At 43.1% G+C, this 18,302-nt stretch overlaps 1 protein-coding gene across 2 annotated transcripts in view; it reads left to right on the forward strand.

The window, feature by feature from the left end:
* The window catches only part of LOC138971381 (protein Jumonji-like), a 60,186-nt gene that overhangs the window by 26,193 nt on the left and 15,691 nt on the right, over positions 1–18,302 (forward strand). For both annotated transcript variants that reach the window (XM_070344114.1, XM_070344119.1), the window contains exons 11-12: positions 7,817–7,966; positions 16,874–16,966. In XM_070344114.1, the coding sequence (XP_070200215.1) occupies positions 7,817–7,966; positions 16,874–16,966 (243 nt within the window). The remainder of the gene's footprint in view (positions 1–7,816; positions 7,967–16,873; positions 16,967–18,302) is intronic.

Below are 18,302 nucleotides of genomic sequence, written 5' to 3' on the forward strand. Positions count from 1 at the left end.
CACGGTGGAAGCGGCAGCACATCGCCTGAGGAGTACAGATTCACGTGCGAACGCGACCTATGTTCCTCGGGAGGACGCGGATTCAGTGCCGTGCTTTCCTTCGGGAGGCGCACCTCCACTGTTTCCTCGTGTCCAATCTGTTTCGTCCCTCCCTTTTCCCTTTGACTCTCGAACTCTCCCTTTCCAGACTTCGAGTGTTCAGGGTGGGGCTGACGGTGATGTGTTCGTTGGGGAGGTGCCTTCGGTCAAGAAGGTGGAACTGAGCTCTGCTTCGTTCCACAATCTTGAGGCCACCGTTTCTTCCATTGTCGAGGCCCAATCACAGGCCTTGACATGGATGAGCACGCTGTCCACACTGTTGGACCCTCCCGATCGGGCAGAGTCCGATTCCACTCGGGTCCTTGACACGGTTCGAGTGGATCGGGCTTTGCATGCCGTGCGATCGTGCGTGACGACTGCGGCAGAATTGGCCATTGGAACACGGGTCCACTTGTTGGCCCTGTTCCGTGATCATTTTCTGGCTACTTCTTTAGTGCCTCCGGATATGAGGAAGAGTCTGAGGAACACGTTTCCTCAGCCTTCTTCCCTTTTTCATCCGGGCACTGTCCGTTCTGTGGTGGAGTCCACACGCCAGAGGAACACTGATTCTCTGATGGTTGGCCTCGCTGCTTCGGCGACGTCGGCGGGGAGTAAGAGAAGTGCTACAGTCACCTCCAGCTCCCAGCCTCAGAAGAAGAAGAAGAAGAAGCCAGTTTCACTGCCTCCTTCTTCCTCCTCTCAGGCTCCTGTCGCGTTCCCCCCTGCGGCCCCGGCTTCTCGTGCTCCCAAGCGCAAGAAGAAGGGTGCTCAGACAGGTAAGGGTAAGCAGCACCACCAGGGGGGTGGTCGCAAGCCTGCGCCTGCCCGCCAGCAGAATTTTCAGTGAGTCCCGGCCCTACGTTGACGCCCCCTCAAGTTGCCCCTCTTTCGTCCGTCGGTTCCCTTTTTCGGGCCCGCGACATGTGGGGCAGACTGGTCTCCAACCAGTTTATCTTGAGGGTGGTGGGGTCGGGGTTTTCTCTACCGCTGTCGTCACAACCTCCATTGTCCGCTCTACCTTTGACGTTCCCCCCTCCTCGAGACCCTGCCAGATGGCAGGCTCTTCAAGACGAGGTGAACTCGTTGGTCGAGAAGAAGGCTGTCTACCCCCTTTCTCAGCCTTCTCCGGGGTTCTACTCCCGCCTGTTCACCGTCCCCAAAAAGGACGGCAGGTTCAGGCCGGTGTTGGACCTCTCCACCTTGAACTTGTACCTTCGCAGGTGCAAGTTCAAGATGGAAACCCCTTCGTCGGTCCGGTTGGCCATCCGGCCAAACGATTGGGCCACGTCTGTGGACCTCCAGGATGCTTACTTCCACATCCTGGTGGCCCCGGGGTACCGACATCTGCTCCGGTTTGTTTGGGAGGGCACAGTGTTCGAGTTTCGGGCCCTCCCATTCGGCCTGTCCTTGGCCCCGCTGATTTTTACAAAGGTGGTCAAGGAGCTGGCGGCGTTGGTCAGAGCTCAGGGTGTGCGTCTGCGTCAATATTTGGACGATTGGCTCACCCTGGCCCAGTCTCGCGATCAATGCCTCCAACACACCCGGCAGGTCCTGGAACGGACCCATGCTTTGGGGTTCCAGATACAGTGGCACAAGTCGGACCTCGTGCCAGCCCAGCAGTTTTGCTACTTGGGGATGGCGTTCGACACAGTGCTTTACACTGTGTCTCCCTCCCCGGACAGAATCCTCTCCCTGAGGCGAAAGATCCTCTCCATTCAGGCTTGCCGCGCTGTTCCTCACAGACGGCTGGCGGAACTGTTGGGTTCCATGGAGTCTGTCGCTCTGCTGCTGCCCCTTGCAAGGCTACACAAACGTCCCCTGCAACGGGCAGTAGCAGATCGGACTTCCAGGCCTCTCGATTACACCGAGTTGGTCCAGATCGGGCCTTGGTTTCACGAGGCTGTAGTCCAATGGCTGGACCCGATCTGGCTCAACTCTGCGGTGCCTATCCAACCGAGACGGCCGTCTCTCTTCCTGTACACCGACGCTTCTACGCGGGGTTGGGGGGCCCACCTGGACCTGCACGAGGCCCAGGGGGTCTGGACCCAGGAGGAGTCCCTCCTACACATCAACTTTCTAGAGTTGGAGGCGGTTCGTCGGGCTCTGCTGGAGTTTCGCCTCCTGATTCGGGATCAGGATGTGTTGGTCCACGGGGACAACACCACATGCCTAGCTTACCTTCGCCACCAGGGGGGCACCAATTCTCGGTCCCTCTCCCTGTTAGCGGAGGAGATTCTGCTCTGGTGCCAGACCAATCAGGTCCGGATGTCAGTCCAATTCGTTCCGGGGAAACTGAACGCCCTGGCCGACATTCTCAGTCGGGGCGATCAGGTTCTCCCCACAGAATGGACCATCGCTCACAACGTTCTACGGCGTCTGTGGGCAAGGTGGGACCGTCCTCTGATCGATCTGTTCGCAACTCGATTCAGCGCTCGGCTTCCCAGGTACGTCAGCCCCTTTCGAGACACGAATGCGTTCCACGTGGACGCATTCACTCTCTCGTGGAGGCTCCTCGATGCTTACGCCTATCCCCCGACATCTCTGATTCCGAGGGTACTGGCAAAGTATCTGCAGGAACGGCCAAGACTGATTTTGGTCGCGCCTTACTGGCCAACAGCTCCGTGGTTTCCAGATCTTCGCGGTCTCACCCACGTAGACCCTCTACCTCTGAATCTGGACGGGGGAAGTCTGCTCCAGCCTCGATCAGGCCTCCCTCATCCACGTCCAGAGAGTCTGTGCTTGACCGCATGGCTCTTGTGCGCTCCAAACTGCTTGCACTAGGATTGCACAAGAGTTCAGTAGAGTTTTCCTTGAACGCTAAGAGGCGATCAACTAATCAGCTCTATGACTTATGCTGGAGAGCTTGGGCCTCCTTCGCCTTGTCCAAGGGGATAAAGCCGCTTTATCCCTCAACACAGGACTTGGCCAACTTCCTGGTGGAAGTGTATCAAAAGAAGAGTCTTTCTTCTAAGACTCTTCTTGGATACAAATCTGCCATCACTTCCACGATTGCGGCTGCTACTGGTCGCAGACCTGAACACTTGATCAGTTCCTCCCTCATTGCTAATGTCCTTTCGGGTATTAGCAATGCAGCGGTGTCTAAACCTCGGGTTTCATTTCCCAAGTGGGATGTCTTCCTGGTTCTCAAACTCCTGCGTAGCAAGGAGTTTGAACCCCTGGCAGGCATTAGTATCAAGTTCCTGACTTTTAAGACTGTGTTCCTCATCGCTTTAGCCACTTGCCGTAGACTCAGTGGTATTCAAGCTTTGAGTGGCCTGGAATTTGACATTGAGTTCACCACACATCAGGTGACGTTGGCTTTCCTACCAGACTTTCGAGCCAAGAATCAGAATGCCTCGGAGTTGTCCAAACCAGTAGTCATTCAAGCCTTGGCTCCCACTCTTGAACATGATGACCCTGATCGCTTCCTCTGCCCAGTACGTGCCCTTAGAGTGTACCTGGATAGAACACGTAGCTTTCGGTCTTCTAAGCGGTCACTGTTTGTCTCGCTTAATCCGAAGTACCAATCGGATATTTCTAGACAAACTTTAGCTCGTTGGCTGACCTTGCTTATCAAACAGGCTTATGTTCATGCTCAAGTGGATGTGGTCCCTGACATCAGGGCACACGAGATTCGGGCTATCGGCTCCTCGTTGGCGCACGTGCGGGGTGCCTCGCTCCAAAGCATAATGGCGGTCGCGTTCTGGAAGACTCCAGCCACGTTTATTAACCACTATATGCGAGACTTTTCCAGTCTCAGGCTTGACCAGTCGTATGGCATTGCCAAAGCAGTGGTTGCCAGCATGGTCACGTCAGTCTAAGGTATTTTTCTTGGGTATATTTTCTTTTACGGTAGTACTGTTCGAAAATTGCCTGGGTATCTTAATCCTTGGATTTAAGTGATTTTGATTAAGGAGTTTAATACTCTACATATCACCCTCACACCACTCTGGTATTCTGTGCAAGAATAGTACTGTCGAGGTAAGTGTTATATTGACTGTAAGGCTTCTTTTTAAGCCTACTGTCTATATGATACTTACCGAGACAGTACTATTAGAGTTTCCCTCCCGCCTCCCCTCTTGATATGTTATGGGCTTTTTGAGGGTCTGCAGCTCATAAAGAAAGAGGACGCGCCACCTACATCCTGTAAGGGGGAAGCACTCAGACAGTGCTTGGGATCCACGGTGGCGCATGGTTATGGGAGATAATTGTACCCACGCAGCGTTTTGTCCAATTTTTTCGGCCTATAATAGATAATGTGCAAGAATAGTACTGTCTCGGTAAGTATCATATAGACAGTAGGCTTAAAAAGAAGCCTTACAATCACCTGCAAACAGTGCTAGGTTTAGGAAATCTGAAAATGTATACACACACACAGAACACACACACACACACACACAAAATAGACAACAGACAAGAAACAAGCAAATACATAGCAAGTGTGATGAAAAATTAATTTTAAAAGAAAAATATGAAAAGAAAGAAAGAAAATAATTCAGCTAGTTTCAGTATTAGTTCCTGTGTGTATGTGATTGTGTGGTTACTCAAATCCCATAGTAAACTTGACATGTAAATTTTGTGATAGGGGCCAATTAATGAATGTCTTTTGTGTGTGTGTGTGTGTGTGTGTGTGTTCGTCAACCGACATATGTGGGTACGAGCCGCTGAGGTGGTTGTAAGAAAACCCGCCTGGTTCAGTGGTTGGGGGCTGATTGGGATTTCTGATTTACCGGCCTAGCCAAAAAGTTGAGGTACACCCCATGTAACATGGTCATTTGCAAAATAAAGTACAAGCACTTGTTGACGTTTATATTGAGTCTTAAATTTTGCAGCTTATTACAAACAAAAACCATGGACAGTTGTATCAAATATTAAATCAGTGTTTGTGTATTTATTAGGTTGGAGCAAGGGGAGAGCCAGTCCTCCTGTGGTGGCAGCGAGGAGAAAGATTGACCTGATGGAAAAGTTTGCTAAACCGGAACTACCCTCTTCCACAGCAGAAACATCAGCTTTGCCATCTTCTGACCAACCATAAGAAGATACAGATACTTTGCCATCTTCTGACCCATCACAAGCAGATATGGATACTGGTACTGTGCAACGTCACTCCGCTGACATGTGTTCGGCTTTTGTCAACATTGATCAGCTCAATCTATCGCTGAAAGGTCTATATCCTGTACTGAATGCTTGTCTGATAGCAGTCTGATTATGAAAGAAGGTGATGCATCAGCCCAAGGATTTGCACAGGCCCTGCATCTGGAGTGCATATGAGTGTCCATTCAAGTCTGCAGTTGTTTACTCTTCTCCCGGTGTTTGCAACGCTTCGGGTGGTAAAGTTGCATTTTAAATAATCCGCGTATGACCATGTTGGTACATGGAAAGGGACATTCAGCTTTACAGAAATTTGCTGCAGTGTTAGGATTGAGCACAGAAATACTGTAATTAAAATGTTGCAACTTTTGAATGGCTTGATAGCTTTGTTCCATTTGTGTATATATATAATTATGTAATGTTGTTGATGATTTGTGAAGCATCATTTCTATGCAATGGAATAAGAAATCAGTGCATCCGTTGGGTTTTTATGAGTCTGACAGTTTGGTTCTGATCAATATTTTCATATCAGCACAAACACAGATAATTGACTTTTTTAATGTTTTCATATAATTTTTTTTTAAATAAAAAAAATCTGATAATTTGATTATCAAATCATTTCCCCTTCATAGTTAAAGTGTTATTCTGGTTAAAAAAAACCACCCCATTAATTCAAGCTCTACTGTGGTACTAGTTTACCGGGGTACTAGTGAGACTCTTTTACATGCTGTTTTCTCTACATGTAATTTGAGACAAAATGTGGTAATTAAAATGTTGTAACTTTTGAATGGCAAGATGGATTTGTTCCAATTTTGTATATGTTGTTTATGATTTGTGAAGCACCATTTCTGTGCATGGAATAAGAATACAGTGGATTCCTTGTGTTTTTATGAGTCCGACAGTTTCGTTTTGATTCATATCTGCACTAACATAGATGAGTTTTCAAATGATTTTTTTTTAAAAGTCTGGATAATTTGATCGTCAAATCATTTCCCCATCATAGTAAAGTGGTTATTCTTATAAAAACATATCAATTCAGGCTGCACTGTGCTACTAGTTTGAGGTACTGGTTGGAATCTTTCAAATGCTGTTTTCTCTGAATGTAATTTTCAGACAAACATCTGTAATTAAAATGTTGCAACTTTTGAATGGCTTGATGGATTTGTTTCATTTTTGTTTATGTTGTTTATGATTTGTAAAGCGTCAGTTTTGTGTATGGAATAAGAGTTAAGTGCATTGGTTGGGTTTTTATGAGTCTGACAGTTTGGTTCTGATTCATGTTTTCATATCGGTACAAACAAAGATGGTTGTTTTCATATGATGTATATAAAAAAATCCTGATAATTTGATTGTCAAATCCTTTTCCCTACATAGTAAAGTGGTCATTCTGATAAAAACATATGAATTCAGGGTGCACTGTGCTACTGGTTTTTTTATGTACTGGTTCAAATCTTTAAAATGCTGTTTTCTCTGAATGTAATTTTCAGACAAAACGCTACAATTAAAATGTTGCAACTTTTGAAAGGCTTGATGGATTTGTTCAGTTTTTGTATATGTTGTTTATGAGTTGTACAGCATCAGTTCTGTGTATGGAATAAGAGTTCAGTGCATTGGTTGGGTTTTTATGAGTCTGACAGTTAGGATTTCATGTATTTTTCTTATCAGAACTGAACCGGTAACTGAAAATGCTAAATTAAAATAATATATTGCTTAGAAATGCTTTTCGATACACAGAATTATTAAACACACACATATTGCTGCAAAGAAGAAAAATTGGATCAAAACATGCACTGGTTCACAAACTGCAACATTTTAAAAAAAGCACATTTTATAACGTTTTTCTCACATTTTGGTGAATAAAACCCCCACAAATTGCTTTTCACTCAAAATTTAAAATGGTTTCCCTTAATTAGGTTATTCTGCTTGCAAAAATCAAACAAGCAGCAAGCTGTTTCCAAAATAAAAAAAAAAAGTGCTTGCCTACCCTGTCCCCCCTTAACTTAAGACAGGAAAATGCGCATTTATTGCTAGTTCAAGTATTGCTGATGTTAATGTTGTTTTACGCCATCACAGTGAAACCATTAGGGGCATGTTCCAGGGTGCTACCCCGACTTCAGATGAGATACAGAGGTGTATGTGTGTCTAGGTGTAATCAGCCACCGTCACGTATGGCAGAATGACTGAGGTCTTTTTCGAGCCACTTGGTGACTTGGGGTGGGACATGGATACTGTCTCTGAGTCTGCACATAAAGGGAGTTTGAAAATGGAGGTAACTTGACATAGGTTATGAACAGAAAGCCTCAATAACTGGGAGGGGGGGGGGGTGTGTGTTTTAAAAAGGGGGTTCCACTGTGGTAAAGTATGGTTCTGCCTTCAGGCACATGACCGAGTGACACGCCTGTACGACGTGTACTGCAAGTTTGTGCTGCCCTACGCCATACTGAGCGAGACAGAGAGAATAGCTTGACAGATAGCTTGACATGTGAAAGTGTTTTGTTTGTGCGTGTTCCAGGCACATGACCGAGTGACACGCCTGTACGACGTGTACTGCAAGTTTGTGCTGCCCTACGCCATACTGAGCGAGACAGAGAGAATAGCTTGACAGATAGCTTGACATGTGAAAGTGTTTTGTTTGTGCGTGTTCCAGGCACATGACCGAGTGACACGCCTGTACGACGTGTACTGCAAGTTTGTGCTACCCTACGCCATGCTGAGCGAGACGGAGAGAGAGCAGGCACAGAAAGACGTCCACACGCACTACGAGCTGAGTAGCGCTGAGGAGGATGCCATTTTCAAGGTAAGAAAGGAGCGTTTCTGGGTGTAGGTATCTGTATGGCTGAGTGAGACAGAGAGAGAGAGAGCAGGCACAGAAAGACGTCCACACGCACTACGAGCTGAGTAGCGCTGAGGAGGATGCCATTTTCAAGGTAAGAAAGGAGCTTTTCTGGGTGTAGGTATCTGTATGGCTGAGCGAGACGGAGAGAGAGCAGGCACAGAAAGACGTCCACACGCACTACGAGCTGAGTAGCGCTGAGGGGGATGCCATTTTCAAGGTATTTACTGACATGGTCTTTGCTGCTAAAGGATGTGTTATTATGTAACGTGGTACCTGTGCCGAGAGGACACCCTTGGGACCAGGTGATGGTGTCCCTACATTGCAGATGTCTTTCTAGGAGAGGATTACTTCAGTCAGAGGGATAGCTTGAAGTGTCAGTTATCGGGAGGTGTCCCCTTGTTTGTTTGTTTGTTTGTTCGTTCATGGGCTGAAACTCCCACGGCTTTTACGTGCATGACCGTTTTTACCCCGCCATTTAGGCAGCCATACGCCGCTTTCGGAGGAAGCATGCTGGGTATTTTCGTGTTTCTATAACCCACCGAACTCTGACATGGATTACAGGATCTTTTTCGTGCGCACTTGGTCTTGTGCTTGCGTGTACCCACGGGGGTGTTCGGACACCGAGGAGAGTCTGCACACAAAGTTGACTCTGAGAAATAAATCTCTCGCCGAACGTGGGGACGAACTCACGCTGACAGCGGCCAACTGGATACAAATCCAGCGCGCTACCGACTGAGCTACATCCCCGCCCCGGGAGGTGTCCCCTTATTGGGGTGGCCTTACAGTCCTGATACCACGGTATTTTTTTGTACGGTTTAAAGTGTAACTAAACAAGCAAAAAGGAAAAACATCGTACAGCAACCTTTACACTTTGATATGAAGAAGGGCCTCATATACTGTCGAACTGCGAAAAAAAAAAATTTTTCTCTCACTCGGACACTGTTTGACGGACATGTGAAGTGCGCGCCAGGAACGACAATCTTCCTAGTTTACCTGATTAATGCCCTTAATTTTTGGTTCTGGTACTTTCAGTTCCGGCTGTTGTCATCAATCTACCAAAATAAAAGATCAAACGGAGTTTTTGATTTTTATTTCATGGTTCAGAAAAATATTGCTTATTTTCTGAAGTCAACAGTTTTAGCGAATCTTTCTTTGATTTTTAAAAGTCATTTCAGATTTTTGAAAAATAGTTAACGGTTAGTAATTACCAATATATCGTAAACAAACATATCGATAGGTTTTGGTAAGAAGACACAAGTGCGATGAATGTGGTACCAGTATTTTTGTGGTAAGTAAGGATGCATTTCTTTGCTGTAAGCACATTTACAATGCACATTTAATCTGTTTAGCAACATAAACGAAAGCATGGTACAGTGCCGCTTGTTTGTGGTCTATCTTTTCGCGGCAGATGCGTAACAATTAGGGTCTAAGTTGGAAAAAGCTGCTCGGAACCAGAGCAGATTTGGCTTGGGTTCTTTGAGTGTGAATGATCGACGAGTGGCTTGACATTTTTAACGAATCATTACTGTAGCCTACTTGAAACCATCATCTGTTTCTGAATTTGTCATCAGTTATGATTGAGCAGTCTCATAGGAATCGTCCATAAAATGTTAAACCGAAAAAGGGCAGACGATTCTGAATCACACAGGCTGCTGTACAAAATCAGATCTAAAACGATATTTTGAACTGCGACGTCTGCGTAAATGCCCTGTAACAAAATACCTTGTCCTGGTCATGTGTATACACATCAGCTTCTATTGGGAAGATCAGTATTTTATATTAATCACAAATACAAGATTAGAAATAGTTCTGAAGATCGCCTTTGATTTCAGTTTCAGCGGCAAACTAGCAGATCTGTCCAAACCGGCATCGTTTCATGGTTGAAACTTGAATAATCCCAAATAGATCTGAGTCGGGGTAAGTTTTACAGTATTTCAATTTTTTACGGCAGTTTTATTTAAAGATAGTGTAGTGGATGTCTCTGGCGAAGACTACAGTTATATGAATTTTTTGTTGTAATATTAAAATGATTGTTCTTTATTTACACAATTGAATAATTTGTATTTATTTGTTTGCAGATGACGGCATACTGAGTGCTCCAAGAACATACGCCTGCTGGCATTTTGTGTCTTTTCTGAAGACGTCGAGGCAAGCAGAAGTCACGGTCCTGGCCACACACACACAATGACATGAACAAGAAATGATATTTTTTCATGGGCATATCCAGTATTAAAACTTTCTTACCATGCAAATGCAACGATTAGAATTTTGAGAAGGTCATCGGTCACACACACACACACACACACACTGGGCGGATCCGGAGGGGGGTTCCGGGGTTTTCGGACCACTTAGGAGCCGGCCTTTGTATTCTAAGTGACGATTTTGGAAAGAAGTTGGCTAATTAGTTTGCTCAGGTTGCGCCAGATCGATCAATTGTCCTTGTTGTGATTCAAATTTTTCTTCTTAATACATTTACTTTTTTGGAAGGTGTATTAGGGGATGTTTCTTGGCTCAGATTGATCCATTTTCCTTGTTTTTATCAACATTTGTCGGACCCCCCACCCCCCCCCCCCCCCCAAAGAAGGTTGAACGCTTTGCGTCTTCAACTAAACGCTTCGCGTCGTCAAATTGTCCCTAAAAGAAATTTGGAAACTCCCCCTTAAAAATGATGTGATCCGCCCCTGCACACACACAAACACACACAAATAGAGAAGTAATAAATGGATACAGTTTTTCTTTATTTAAATTACAATCAGAAGTGGTCGTAGAACAGGCACTGTAAACAAAACCTAGCATGATATACCACTTGTGTGATGTTTCGGTCAATATCTTTATTTTCCTTTCAGAAATACATTGGCGTTTTGAATGTCAAGGGAAGTGATACAAATGCTGCAGCGGGCTATCAAGAACGCGAAGGCAAACAAGGTAAATACCTACTTCTGACATTAGTTTACTTATTAACTCTTTCTATACTGGCCATTATCTCCCCAGTCTCTCCCCAGAAACTGGCCATTTGTATGGGTTTGCAAAAAAATTCTCAAAAATAAACAAAACAAGATGCAGCCTTCAAACTCATAGGTTTTATTGTGAATATATTGCTAAAACATATGCCAAAGTTTGGTTTCATTGTTGTGAAAACAAATAAAAATATGATGTCCAGAATGTATGGGTATATTTTACGCAATACGAAAAAGGGGTATGTATTTTGACTTGGAAGCATTTTTTCTTATGAAGGCTCTGTTTGCAACAAAACTGTTTCTGTTTACTTGTATGAAGATTGTGCTTACACAAAAACATAACAAATACCAACTGATTTTCCATTTGGTGGTCATGTAAGCATTGTGAACATGTCCGAAAAATCTGATCACACACCATGTGGTCGACATGCAGACCTGAACGGTCAGTGTATGGTGGCAGAGTTGGAAAATAGGAAAAGTCTTGATGCCAATCCTTCATCAAAAACCGAAGAAAATCGTCATTGTAATAAGTTTGCTTTATTCTAAATCAAACGACTAGGATAGATGACAGACACAACGACAAACACATTCAATTCTATGTAAAACATACACAATGCTCACGTTAACAAGCTGGCCATAACAATGTGCCCATCGTGCATGAAGTGTGGCTTTGGTCGGATCAGTAGCCGTGCTTTGTCTGCGATGCTAAACATGAAAATTTGTTAAAGCGACGATTTAGCAATGTTGTTGTTGCTGCTGCTGCTGTCTGTTCTTGTCACGACATCTCGTTTTTTCCCTCCTGATTCTGAGAAGAAGCTGTTTAATTGTGATATCAGGCCTAGGAACCCCTGATTTTCACTTGGAGCATTCTCAAAGAAACTTAGCGTATGTTAAGAAAAATGAGTGTACTCCACACTTTGTCTTTTGTTGTTCGTTGTCGTTGCATGTCTACCGTTCCACAGCCACCTACTATAGCTGATGGGGTCTATGTCGACCAAAAGAATGGGATTCACTGTAGGTCGAGTTCCTGTAGGTGGATTCTCTGTATACCTAAGACTTTAAAATTGGCAATCTTGTATACAGGGAATACCACAGGGTGTAGTTCCTGTAGCGTTTTGCTAATATCAATGAAAGTCACGTGATGCTTAGCGACATCGTTAGAATTTGATGTTTTTCGATCTTTTTTTTATATTTCTTAGAAATTCGAGTATGGTTTGCAAGTTTTATTGAAAAACTGCACCCTGTGGGATTCCCTGTATACTAGATTGCCAATTTTAAAGTCTTAGGTATACAGGGAATCCACCTACAGGAACTCGACCTACAGAGAATCCCACTCTTTTGGTCGACATAGACCCCATCAGCCCTACTATAAGTGCAAGTGTTAAATGACGTATTTACACAAAAGACTGCTTGCAGACAATCATGTGATGCCAATGACAGGTAAGGACATGTGGTAATACATACTACGTTTTGGAACCAGGGAAAATGCAGCACAAATTATTTATCAACCAAATTGATTGACTTGTGCACCACGACAAAAGTTTTCTTTGATCCATAAAAGGTGTTTTGCCAGAAAAATTGCTCTGAACATCAAGTACCCTGCAAGTTGTCACACATTTACATTATTGAAATAAAAAGAAAACACACCAGTAACCAGGTTAGGTACGTTAATATCTATAATCAATATCTCGGCACGTTACTGCCTTCTTCGGGATGGTAAGCTGAACATTATTGAACAAAATAATCGGTTTAGATTGTATACTTTGATTCCTGAACGAAGAAGCAGAGGTACTGCATACAACTAGGACTGTAATATCAGCTTTTGCCTGAAACACACACACATACACTTATAACATTAATGCAATGTCATTGTATGAAGCCAGAACAATCACTAACTTACATAGTTGGTCACACAATTACCCATCACTGAACAATAAATCGAAGTCGGGTGGATTCAATGACTAAAGCAGTAAAGGCTTTGAAAAAACCCTCATCACAAAACATCCCCCCCCCCCCCCCCCCCCCCAAAGAAAAAAAAAATAATAAATGAAATAAAACAGGTTGTGTATATATAGCGCAGTAAACACCATGCAGGTACAAGCAAAGATTTGACAGTGATTATTCTTGTTTTATATAGCATACATTTTCTAGTTTTAATCTCTCTCTCTCTCTCTCTCTCTCTCTCTCTCTCTCTCTCTCTCTCTCTCTCTCTCTCTTTCTCTCTCTCTCTCTGGAAAGTAATTTATTGACCTGTGGGTTATTTGCGTTTGTATACACATTGGTGATTCGTAAACTATGTTGAAAGAGATTGTCAAACAATATTATATGGGGTGTCTTAAAAAAAAAAAAAAGGTATATCAACAAAATCTGTCATTATTATCAGGCACACGGTTTTAACAAAGCTATGTCACGGAATACAACATAAGTGGCTTAAAAAGTCGTGTTTTTGTGTGTGCAGGATATTTGCTAGGACAGGACCTCAAGCTGAACCAGCACAACAGCGATGCATTCTTCCATGGCTTCCACAAAAGTCTTTCACCTATAGCGGGCATTGCATACAGATAGTCCAAAATCTTTAGACCAATTATCCCTCTGTTCCCATGTTAAACATGGAATAATTCTGGACAAATGCGAGGACGTTAGCTTTTTTTTAAATTTTTTTTTTTATCATTTTACTTATTAAAACTTGTTTAGATTTCGATTCGTAAACCATTTACAGTAATCCTTTGTTTTGTAACTTTGTTCATCTTACCACAGTCACTTCGTTGTTTAGATTTATCATTAAATTTGTTACCATTATGCAGGAAAAATGTAGAATAAAACCAGGAGAGCTTTCGGTAGAAGATATTTCCTGTGTCAAAAGTTAATGCTTATTCTGATTGATGGGTGCTCCAAACTAAGTTATTTTGACTGCCTTATTCGAATTCATTTCCAAGACAGGGCTGAGAAGTGGAGAAGCTTAGGAGAATATCGTAAAAATTGTCTGGGTGTTTATGCAAAACTTTCGAATATGTCAGATTTTACTTTAGAGATTTTAAATACTGTTAACTGACAGAAATGCTATAACTTCTACACCAATTGACTGGATAACTTCATATTCAGCATACTTAAACTTGATTTTATGCATGTGCAGTTCACAAAGTGGCAAATTTGTAGGTTAAATTATCTAACTTTTGCATCACCAATGACACCAACGCTTTCGTGTCTGAGGATTGCCCTGAACCTAGCTGTAACTGCATGCTTTCTTCAGGTTATCGATAGCCTGGGGGTTGAAGGGGATGTTTTTACATACTCAGACATTCAAAATAATCAAAAAGGTAAAAGCCTGAAGGGTTTAAATTAGGTAAAAATGGCTACCGCTCAATGTCAAAACTCGTTCTGTTTAGTCGACCCCCGAATTTGGAGAAAAAAATTAAAATTGCACAAAAGTCAGACCATTCAATTTACAAAATTGCCACTTACTGGAAAGGCAGAACATAAACTGAAGTTAATGAATACTATATATAAAATAATTGGTTCAACAGATGCAGAAGTAATTTGCATGGTTGTGGGTGTCCTTTTTAGGGGGGTCAACCCTGTAGAAGAGACGATTTTCTTTAATTATCAATCCGTAATATATTGTTTGTTATGCATACAAGATTAACATTGACAAATACTTCAAGACTCCTCATTGATCTTAAGAAATGTTGTGGTTTTTTTTGTTACTGACTGATTCACTTTCTATTCACTTTACTCTACATAAGTCACGACAAGAAAAGCAAGGGAGGTAATTTCTTCGGAAGAGGTAATTCTCTCCCCTCAGAACGATTGTTGTAGTTTGTTTGATTTTGATTTTGTTCCCTTCTAATAAGTATTATTTAAAATAGATCTTTACATCTTGATGTGAAAGGCGCAGTACCCCCCTCCCCCCAGGATGTTAAATTCTAGGTTGTGTCCATGTAAAATCCTGATCCTAGTCAAGATCCGAGTTGGTTTTTCATGCAACTGTGCCTCTTTATGCCACTCAATTAGACATACTTTGCAATCCATAATTGCACGAAACTAAGTACAGGAAATACGTTGTTGTCGTGTTTTTAATATTACATAATGAAATAAAAAATGTCACAACTGGTTTCGTGTTGGGCTTTCTCTCTCTGTCTGAATCTCATAATTACTTCCTTCTGAGGCCTGAAATGTGTTGCAGGCATTGTTCAGCTTACATTTATTGTTACAATTTTTGTGGATATGTTATTAAGTGTGTCTGTGTTTCTATCATTCGTTATCAGTGTGGTTAAAAAAAAAAGCACACGTCAAAGTAATTTACCCTTCATCATTATCAAAACATGCAGATACAGGTAATAAATATTTGTGATACTTTAAACAAATACAATGTTTGTTTGTTGCGTTTTTTTCATTTTTTCAGAGCAAACACACATCGTATTTGTTCAAACGTGTATATTCTGCACTTTCTAATACCCTGCATGGATCTCCAAATCAAGAATAATGAAATGTCGTCTAATAGCCCTGCAGCACTTACACGAACATGATAGAAGCTTGCATGCATGCACCCAGGCTCGCTGTCTTCGGCTAAAAGAGCTTACCGTTGGATCTTCGCTCAGACAAATGTAGCTGTCTTGTCCACTTGCTCCTGTCGCATAGATCTGCAATGTGCAACATCATCTTTGATTAATAAGTCTGAGGCACAGACAAACACACACGCGCGCACATAAAAACATACTCACAGACGTGGTGGTGGAAACTGGACATTCGCCGTATAACAAAATCAAGAGATTCATTTGTGTGTGTATGTTTAATCAAAAGTTCATCTTGCGCACATTCAGTCTGTATTGTAACAGGACCCATCCCGTAAAAACTTCGAACAGATCTATAGTATTAAATTCTGAAATCCTTGACAAGTTTTTTTCTCCAATCATCTGTATCTGACCGAAGTAAAAAAAAAAATAAGCCAGTACACGCATCTACCCCCTTACACGACAATACATGTATATGTGGCGAAAAAAGAATCGAGAGGGGGGGAACAAGGAATAAATTAGATCCAGAAACAATTCCACTTCATCATTCCAAAATTCAAGTGTGAAGTGATCAGATACTGTGGTAAAGATACGTGCTTAGTATCACAACTGAAAATACAAGCCCTAGGGTATCAAGGAAACAATTAAAGTTAAGGAAAGATCAACAGAAATGTCGAGAACATGTAAAATATTGTACTTACAATCCGTTTCAGCATGCTCTTCGAATAATAATCTCCCAGTCAGCCTCGTGCTTACGACTTCGACAGGATGTTGCCTCTCACGCTGAGCCAGTACATTTGGAGTGAATTCAAAGGCCAGAGATGCAGTACAAGCACATTAGTTAGATCCAATTCATTTACATTGTACCTTGCCCAATTTATGGCTATTTCTGTTGGTAACATCACACATGTGGCAAGCAGTGCTTGTTGCCGACTCTGCTGGGACAGGCAGCAGACGATTTTATTTAGGAACCAAATTCTGATTGGTTAAAACATAAAACCGGAACTCAAAGTACCACTTGTTCTTTGGAAGTATCAAATCAAGAACAGATAAGCAGGTAAATCTGAAATGGGTTCAACACTTTTAAAAAATCGTAGTAAATCAGAAAACACAGTAAACGTTGGAAAAATCGTCCAGTATCGCTTCTACAGGTCTATACTTGGACAAAACATAAAGCAATTCAGTAAAGCTGACACTTCAAAATGTCTGTTTAGTTACACTTTAACCTGTCTCTTGATTTCTATGTGAGCAGCTGTGTGTCTGTTATGGTGCTAGCACAGATGGACGGATGTTGCTGTAAGATATAAAACAAACATTTTGCTGGTTGGTTAACATGCATTAGTGAATTGTATGCTGTTTGTAGAACTTAGCATTTGACTTTATTCCATCCTATTTGACAGGGCAAGTCAATGACGCTGGGAACGTTCAGCCGCATCTCTCGCAACGTGCAGTCCATGTGGTTCAGGGAGGACCCCACGCCAGAAATGGTGGAGGTGAGAGTACCAGGCTTTGTTCATTGTTTCTTTCTGCTGTACGTGCACTTATTTTGTCAAGATTGATACAGGCTTAGGTGGTATTCAGTACATTTTGACATCCTGCAGCGGTAGAGCTCTGCTCCTCTGTTCAGTGAATATGCTAAATGTGGGCTCCATAGACTGTGCGCCCCTGTGTACTGTACACACTAGAAGCCGAAAATGTACCAGTACTTCTTGAAGGGGGACTGTGATGCACTAAGCCTGAAAAGAGCTGGTCCTGGGACACCCTTAATTGGAGTTATCTTGCGTAACTGTTGGTACTGATTCTCAGACTGTAATTGTCTGCTAGTTTTCATACAGGAAGGACATGAAAATACACTTGCCTGGATTTTGAAGACAAGAACATTGTCTGCCGTATCCGTACTGATGCAAATTTACAGAGTGGATTTAACTGATATGATAAATACGGCTTAGGTGCATGAAGGTCTCACAGAACTTCTAAAAGTCCTCCTGGTCTTGGGACCCTCTAAAGTTCCGCTGAGGACCCCCTAAAATTTTTAATTAGGGGTCCAGGGACCCTCCAGGTAGAGCATCTGTGGTGACCCCTGCTTAATGCTGGTGGTTCATACCGGATCATGGGCTAGATGAGACTAAGGTAGAGCATCTGTGGTGACCCCTGCTTAATGCTGGTGGTTCTTACCGGATCATGGGCTAGATGAAACTAAGGTAGAGCATCTGTGGTGACCCCTGCTTAATGCTGGTGGTTCATACCGGATCATGGCCTAGATGAGACTAAGGTAGAGCATCTGTGGTGACCCCTGCTTAATGCTGGTGGTTCATACCGGATCATGGGCTAGATGAGACTAAGGTAGAGCATCTGTGGTGACCCCTGCTTAATGCTGGTGGTTCATACCGGATCATGGCTTAGATGAGACTAAGGTAGAGCATCTGTGGTGACCCCTGCTTAATGCTGGTGGTTCATACCGGATCATGGCCTAGATGAGACTAAGGTAGAGCATCTGTGGTGACCCCTGCTTAATGCTGGTGGTTCATACCGGATCATGGCCTAGATGAGACTAAGGTAGAGCATCTGTGGTGACCCCTGCTTAATGCTGGTGGTTCATACCGGATCATGGCCTAGATGAGACTAAGGTAGAGCATCTGTGGTGACCCCTGCTTAATGCTGGTGGTTCATACCGGATCATGGCCTAGATGAGACTAAGGTTGAGTTTCTGTGCAAGTTTGGTTTTAGAAGAAATGAACCAAATTAGAACACACCTCCGGGACAATCTGTGTCTGAAAACCTCCGCGTGAGGGGTTTTGCTGCCAGCGCAGTGAAGGTAACATTTTCTCT

Source organism: Littorina saxatilis, linkage group LG1, assembly GCF_037325665.1.
Source record: "Littorina saxatilis isolate snail1 linkage group LG1, US_GU_Lsax_2.0, whole genome shotgun sequence".
Classification (NCBI taxonomy): domain Eukaryota; kingdom Metazoa; phylum Mollusca; class Gastropoda; order Littorinimorpha; family Littorinidae; genus Littorina; species Littorina saxatilis.